Genomic DNA, 6,783 nt, shown 5'->3' with positions numbered 1-6,783 from the left:
AAAAGAATATGAGCACAACTGATTTGTTTAACGAAAAAATAAACATTACAATTATGTCCCTCTTAGACTTTTAGATTTACCAATTTTTTTATTTGATAAAAAAATGATATTGAAAGAAATTATATACAAATTGAATTTATGATGAGGAGAAGGAAAAGGATAAAGGAAAGAAACGGTCTTTATCTTGACCGAAACGAATAGAAATGTAGAAGTAAAACCACATCATTTCCCTTTCTCGCTAGCGCGTGTCATTTAAACTCCTCCATGAGTGGAAATTGAAGTGTCCGAAAGTGAATAACCCATATTCCCTTTTCCGAATTTCATAGTGATTCTGTCCAAATTGTTCTGTTTCTCACTTCTTCTTTTTCTCTCTCAAATCTCCTCCACTTCCTGAAGATTTTCAATTTCTTATACTTGTTTTCTGTAAAAGAAAGCCCTAAAAAAAGCGACCCTTTCATCCTCTGTTCCTATCGTTTTCTTACCCACTTTTCACGTTCTTGTCAACCTCATTATGATTCACTCCATAACCTTCCAATTCTCAAACCCATTTCAGAACAATGCTTCTTAGTTATTTTCTCCATTCGTAATGGGGGACTCTGGTAGCGTCTCTTCTTCCTCCTTTGATTCCGTCTCCGTCGCTACCGCCGATCAAGCCCAGGTAAACCCCTCTAATCTCTTTGCTTCTGTTCAATTTCTTGTTGTGGCTACCTTTTTCCTGACTGGGTTTCGTTTACTGTTCATGTTAACTTTTTTTTTTTCCCTTTTTATTTGGGTTGATTACAGAATATAGTTCAGGGTCGTATGAGTGGTGATGGAGGCCAAGCGCTGCCGGATGAATCATCACGTTCTTGGCGGGATATTTTCTGGTGCTTTGTGTTTATGATTCATTTGATCAGTGTGGGATTCATGCTTGTGGTTCTGGGGCTTAATAGGTTCAAGAAGAGCAATAGGTTACAAATTGATAAGTACACCAATACAATCATGGAGAACCGGGATGGGTTAACAGAGGATTACTGGCCTCTTTATGGTCTGGCAGGTGGAGTGGGAAGCTTACTTGGATGGACTTGGTTATTCTTGCTTGGTTCTTTTGCAAATCATGTAATGAAGATTTCTGTGCATATTTTGACTACATATCTTGCTGTGATAAGTGTCTTGTGCTTCTGGGGCCAGTTGTTTTTCTGGGGTGTAGCATTTTCAATTGTTGCTGGGCTGCAGTTCCTGTATGTTATTTCAGTTATAGACAGGTACGAGGTTGAATTTTGAAGAATTTTGATATTCTCGAACTTGATTCATTGTTGTGTTTCAGAAACCTTTTGTTATTTCTTTATCTGAACTGTAAGAGTGAAAGTTCGGTTTTGTATGTGTTGAGCAATATTTTTCTACATTTTTCCCTTGAACTCAGCTCTTTGAGAATTGGAAATGTAGATGAACAAAAGATTGGACTAGGTGATTATTGCAGTCTTTCTGACCTTGCATTTTTCCTTCTATAGACTACCATTTACACTTCTAGTGTTGCAAAAGGCTGTGAAGATGGTATCTGGGCTTCCTGAAGTTATTAGAGTTGCATATGCTTTCATGATTGTCATGCTTTTGTGTATGGGAATTTGGTCTTTTGGAGTGTCTGGTATTGTGGCATCGAGTATGGGTGATGGTGGACGCTGGTGGCTACTTGTGGTGAGCTGGCAAGTTTGCTCTTTTTTATGTTGCTTCATTTGAAGATGAGAAGTTTACAGTTTGAAAGAGCCAGGAATTTTGGTTGAATTTCTATGATATGCCATTTCTATTTGCAGGTTTTCTCCATAAGCTTGTTTTGGGCTGGTGCTGTTTTTTGTAATACTTTACATGTTATAGTTTCCGGAATGGTGTTTCTAGTCCTAATCCATGGCGGTAGAGAGTCATCGTCTATGCCATCAAAGTCGTTGATGAAGGCTTCCCGATACGCTGTGACAACATCTTTTGGTAGCATTTGCTATGGATCACTTTTTACAGCTGCCATTCGAACACTGCGGTGGGAGGTATTCGGTGCAAACTCTTTCTTTTCTACCACGCTGTGGATTGCCTTTTCTCTTTAGTTTGTATATTTCCTTGTAAACTAAACCAATATCTTTCAGATCAGGGGAATCCGGTCGAAGATTGGCAAGAACGAATGTCTGCTCTGCTGTGTTGATTTTCTGTTTCATCTTGTTGAGACTCTTGTTCGTTTCTTTAACAAATATGCCTATGTCCAGGTATGCCCTTTCACCTGATGTCAAGTTGAATAATTGAGTTTGACTTGTACTTTGAATTTTATGAATTACTAGTACGGTTTCCCCATTATTATAATATAATAGTTACCCCTGCCTTTCTTTGCTTCAGATAGCAGTTTACGGTAAAAGCTTCAACCGTTCAGCCAGGGATGCATGGGAGTTATTCCAGTCAACCGGAGTAGAAACTCTCGTTGCTTATGATTGTTCAGGTGCTGTTCTTCTGATGAGCACCGTCATGGGTGGGCTCACTGCTGGAACTTGCTCAGGTATTTGGACATGGATCAAATGGAAGGATAAGGTGTCAATGGTGGCATGTACTGCGACATTGATGGGGATGGTCCTGGTAAATATGTTTTTTTATAAAACTTATTATTCCTACGTTTTGCAGGCTGATTCTAGTCTACAAATTTAGATTTCATAACCTCTTTTTTACCAATTAGTTCTAAACTCTTTTAAATAAACTGTTATTTGATTCTTTATTACTTGAAATTTTCAGGTAGGCCTTGCAATAGTGGTTGTGGAAAGTGCTGTTACATCCATATACATTTGTTATGCAGAAAATCCGTTGTTGATTCAGAAATGGGATGCTGAATTCTTCAACCAGATTTCAGAGATGCTTCACCAGCGGCTTCAGCATCGAAGTGCACGAGCAAGGGAAGTGTTATCAGATTATCGGTTTGACAGCCGCAGAGAAGACCTAGTACAGGCATGAACTTCCGTACCCACATCACGACGCACAACCTCATTTGTTGACTCTATTCACTTGAATAATTTTTTTTTGTGAGTGTTTTGGAGTTTTCTTTTTGTTTTTGTAACAATCAATCAACTGTACAATAGTATAACATGATTAAAATATATTTGGTAACTTATAATTTTTGACGTGTTGTTTTTTGGATTTTACTTTGGTTGTCAGCATGATTTGATTTAGTTAGTGAGAATCGATGAAAGTGCAAAGAGAACAAGACCTTGTCTTTATTCATTTGGTAGCCGGATATGGGAATGTCAAAAAGTACATACAACTTTTTAACCCGCTAAATTACAAAAATATTCCTCAACTTTATATTTTATTTCCAGACTACCCTTATTCTTTCAAATTTCACAGTATTACCTTTTCCTTTCATGTTTTTTTCCTCCATTTGAGTAAATACTGGTGCCGCCCACTATGATCAAAGATCATTCATAAGTAGAGATTCTAACTTCACTCTTCCAGTAACTCTGATTTTTCTTGTAGAAGTCAGCTATAGATTGCAAGATTAATTAAGCTACCACGGACCGGGAAAAAGAGGAGTATACTACTAGGCGTGCCAGACATCTCCTTTATTTAGCTTAAATGAAAATTAAAATTCAAGTACTATCATAGTCGTTTCAAGTCTCAATTTTCATGAATTCCTATTATGAAAAGTTAAAAGGTATTATTTAGCTTTTGAAAAGGGATATCTTTTATACAATGGACAAACTTGAGGGGTATTTTTTTCTTTGCAATTTATCCTTATAAAAACATGAATGATCCTCGGTTTCGATGTTCTTTTGTCTGTGTTTTTCTTTTCTCTCATGCTTTCTCAACCTTCCTGCAAGACAAAAAAAAAAAAAAAAAAAAAACATAAGGTGGATGTTATGTTAAATATTACCTTTATACTTTCGAGAACTCGAAAGTCAAAATAGGAACATACTGAGAACACAATATTTTTTGTATTTGACTGCTTGAGGAATGAAAACCCCTGTTCCATTCCCATTCTCCCATGAATTTACATGCCAAACAGGTTCTTCAAAATCCTTCCCGTTTGGGCACAAACTCAAATTTCCTTTTATCTGTGGCCAACGATCTCTTTGTTGAACTTTTGCACCTGGTTTGGCTGCAGTTCTGGGAGGCTGTTCTTCGTCATCATCGTATGCTGTCAAAAGTAGAATGATCTGCTTCCTAATCTCAGCGTAGTAACAATCTTCTTCTTCTTCTGTTATTTGTGTGTTGAGCTCTGCTTTGAAATCCATGGTTATGGTGAAGTTAGAATGTATTTGGAATTTTATAGTCAAATGAGAGCCAATGAAGTACTCTGCTAGGAAACAGAATTGTGAACAGATACAGAGAGAAAAAGGGGGATTCCTTTGAGTGTTATGTTTACACGGCTCCAGTCTAGATGTTAATTGCTTCATTGAATTCATAAACTTGTAGATTAAGAACAACTCGCCAAGTGAAATGGAACTATGGAATGCGATTTAATGAATTAATTATGGCTTTGTTTGCTCGCCTTTAATTTTCCTTTTTGTTTATATACATATACATGCATATACATAGACATATTGATATGCATATACATAGACTTATTCATCATATACATACACGATTTAATGAAGATATATCTTTCTACATAAGGAATATTAAATTGATAATATTTCAAAGCTTGATATTATTGAAATTAATGGTTTTACAAACAGAAAAAAAAAACTTTATTATTATTTTGTGAAATTTTAAAAGGTGGATTAGCAAAATTTGGAAGTTATGTGGTAATTGGTGTTTTATCCTGTGAGTTATAGTTGTATTGGGAAAGTTACATCCAACTTGGTCTATGGTCTAGCGTGATAAATTTAAATATTTATGGTAAAAATTTATGCATTCTCGTACTTTCTCGCCTACTTCCTATACACCTACTTTAACTTAACCTCGATCACTTTTTAAACTCCAAATTGTGGGATAGTTCAACCCACCACGTCTTCCACTTAATAAATGTTTATGCAACTTTTTGATTAATTAATTAATTAATTAATTAATTATTCTTAACATATGATTTTAAAATAAAAATATTAAGATACATATGATTTATTTGAGAATGGAATGCATAATTTAGATGTAAACAATAATAATAATAAAAGTCATAAAAAGAAATTAGATTTATCAAACGTTTTATGTTGAAGGGATACGTCCGTACATTCAAACTGCCACAGTTATTACTCAATTGCAAAAGTTTCAAATAAACAAATATACTCAGCCCTTTATACTTCTTATATTCACTTTCTTCACTTTTATGAATTATTATTCCTACCAAGACCCCACATTCTCTCTTCACTGCCGTCGGCACCACCGCAACCGCCACCTCTTGCACACCCTCACCGACCTCTTTTCCCACCAGTTTCAACCACCCCCTCATGGCGGCGCCGGCCAATAACTTTCCTCAAAATCCCTGTGAACCAAAACCCCACTCCACAATTGGTTGGTCCACGGGTCTCTGCCACTGTTGCAACGACATTAGTATCTGTTGAGTTCATTTTCATTCACGTTACTATATGTTATGGCTACCTCATATAATTATTTCTAGCCTGCATTTGTATCATTATAATCTCTCCTATTTTATAGGTTGCTTGACTTGTTGGTGTCCATGCATTACATTTGGCCGCATAGCTGAGATGGTGGATCGAGGATCAACATGTATGAAAAATAAACTAAATGCATTATTTTAAGTTACATGCATTTATATATATTTTGATTGAGAATAATAAAAAGTGATGCGAAGATCAGTCATGGACTAGGCTTTGATTTGAAAAATGAATGCAGCGTGTGGGGTTAGCGGCGCAATTTATTTGGCGATATTATGCGTAACGGGTTGCTCGTGCTTGTACTCTTGCTTTTACCGCACAAGAATGAGAGGACAATTCTTATTAAAGGAGAGGCCTTTGAGTGATTGTTGCACCCATTGCTTGTGTGAGCAATGTGCCTTATGCCAAGAATATAGAGAGCTTCAACATCAAGGCTTCGACATGTCCTTTGGTATATCCAACAAATAATGCTCACTAAATTAAATTTACCTTCACTTTTTTATAACACTTCTTTTGTCAGCTAAAAAAAATATCATTTTTATTCAAACTATAAAAAAACCCTTTAAATTATATTTCAAGAGTTATTTTGAATGGTCGCTAAACACTTTAATTATTTTTAAAATAACTTATTTTTTAAATTAAACAGTTGAAATTTAGTTTAAACTCATTCTTATTTTAATATTCACTTTCTCCATTTTTGTATTTGTGTCAAATAATATAGACTTCTTACAAAAACATTAAAAAGTATACTTTATGTCTGGTATCTTTTGTATCTAATAGGTTTTCGAAAAAAAAAAAGTTAAAATTAAGTATGTATCACGAATCTTTTAAATAAAAAAAATAAAGTTGATCTATGTATACGTTAATCATGAACATGAAATTTCAAGAACTAAACTTATAATTTAACGAATGGTTTTTCCACATATGGCATAGGGTGGCATGGGAACGTGGAGAGGCAGAGACGGATTGCTAATGCTGCCCAACCAATGCCCCCGCCCATTGTGCAAGGAATGATTCGTTAAACGCTTTTCATTTTTTCTCTAGTTTACATTTTTTTTAGGATGATATTATATGTTTTCTTAATGGATTTAATTTTATGATATTATAACTATCAGCATTTTGAGTTTAATTTCTTGACTTCCACAATGTAGTTAATATTAAATTTAAATCTATATAGTTAAAGGTGATCGTAGTTTTGACAGTAATTTCTTTTTTGAAGTTGAAAGTT

At 35.0% G+C, this 6,783-nt stretch overlaps 3 protein-coding genes across 3 annotated transcripts; 2 read left to right on the top strand and 1 right to left on the bottom strand.

Annotated features, from left to right (window-relative positions):
- The first annotated feature begins 238 nt into the window (after window positions 1-238).
- LOC103489263 (uncharacterized) lies at window positions 239-3,125 on the top strand. Its single transcript, XM_008448346.3, has 7 exons — window positions 239-658; window positions 784-1,244; window positions 1,491-1,674; window positions 1,791-2,015; window positions 2,112-2,228; window positions 2,356-2,589; window positions 2,743-3,125. The coding sequence occupies exons 1-7, from the start codon at window positions 587-589 to the stop codon at window positions 2,956-2,958; spliced, it is 1,509 nt and encodes a 502-aa protein (XP_008446568.2). The 5' UTR covers window positions 239-586; the 3' UTR covers window positions 2,959-3,125.
- Window positions 3,126-3,534: 409 nt separating this feature from the next.
- LOC103489264 (uncharacterized) lies at window positions 3,535-4,453 on the bottom strand. The gene is made up of 2 exons (XM_008448347.3): window positions 3,917-4,453; window positions 3,535-3,814 (listed from the first exon to the last, which is right to left on the bottom strand). The coding sequence occupies exons 1-2, from the start codon at window positions 4,404-4,406 to the stop codon at window positions 3,687-3,689; spliced, it is 618 nt and encodes a 205-aa protein (XP_008446569.2). The 5' UTR covers window positions 4,407-4,453; the 3' UTR covers window positions 3,535-3,686.
- Window positions 4,454-5,387: 934 nt separating this feature from the next.
- On the top strand, window positions 5,388-6,577 carry LOC103489559 (cell number regulator 2-like). The gene is made up of 4 exons (XM_017044716.2): window positions 5,388-5,451; window positions 5,596-5,667; window positions 5,794-6,006; window positions 6,489-6,577. Exons 1-4 carry the CDS (start codon window positions 5,388-5,390, stop codon window positions 6,575-6,577), a joined length of 438 nt encoding a protein of 145 aa, XP_016900205.1.
- Window positions 6,578-6,783: the final 206 nt, after the last annotated feature.

Source organism: Cucumis melo, chromosome 10 (genome assembly GCF_025177605.1).
Source record: "Cucumis melo cultivar AY chromosome 10, USDA_Cmelo_AY_1.0, whole genome shotgun sequence".
Classification (NCBI taxonomy): domain Eukaryota; kingdom Viridiplantae; phylum Streptophyta; class Magnoliopsida; order Cucurbitales; family Cucurbitaceae; genus Cucumis; species Cucumis melo.
Note: the sequence above shows the minus strand (reverse complement) of the source record. Positions and strands in the feature narration are given on the sequence as shown.

Bases quoted from the DNA above. Each gene is read 5' to 3' on its own strand.
- LOC103489263 (XM_008448346.3), top strand. From the start codon at position 587: ATGGGGGACTCTGGTAGCGTCTCTTCTTCCTCCTTTGATTCCGTCTCC. The intron at 2,229-2,355 runs GTATGCCCTTTC...TCTTTGCTTCAG, and splicing joins ACAAATATGCCTATGTCCAG to ATAGCAGTTTACGGTAAAAG. The intron at 2,590-2,742 runs GTAAATATGTTT...TGAAATTTTCAG, and splicing joins CATTGATGGGGATGGTCCTG to GTAGGCCTTGCAATAGTGGT.
- LOC103489264 (XM_008448347.3), bottom strand. From the start codon at position 4,406: ATGAATTCAATGAAGCAATTAACATCTAGACTGGAGCCGTGTAAACAT. The intron at 3,815-3,916 runs GTATGTTCCTAT...TTTGTCTTGCAG, and splicing joins CAAAAAATATTGTGTTCTCA to GAAGGTTGAGAAAGCATGAG.
- LOC103489559 (XM_017044716.2), top strand. From the start codon at position 5,388: ATGGCGGCGCCGGCCAATAACTTTCCTCAAAATCCCTGTGAACCAAAA. The intron at 5,452-5,595 runs GTTGGTCCACGG...CCTATTTTATAG, and splicing joins AAAACCCCACTCCACAATTG to GTTGCTTGACTTGTTGGTGT. The intron at 6,007-6,488 runs GTATATCCAACA...CATATGGCATAG, and splicing joins AGGCTTCGACATGTCCTTTG to GGTGGCATGGGAACGTGGAG.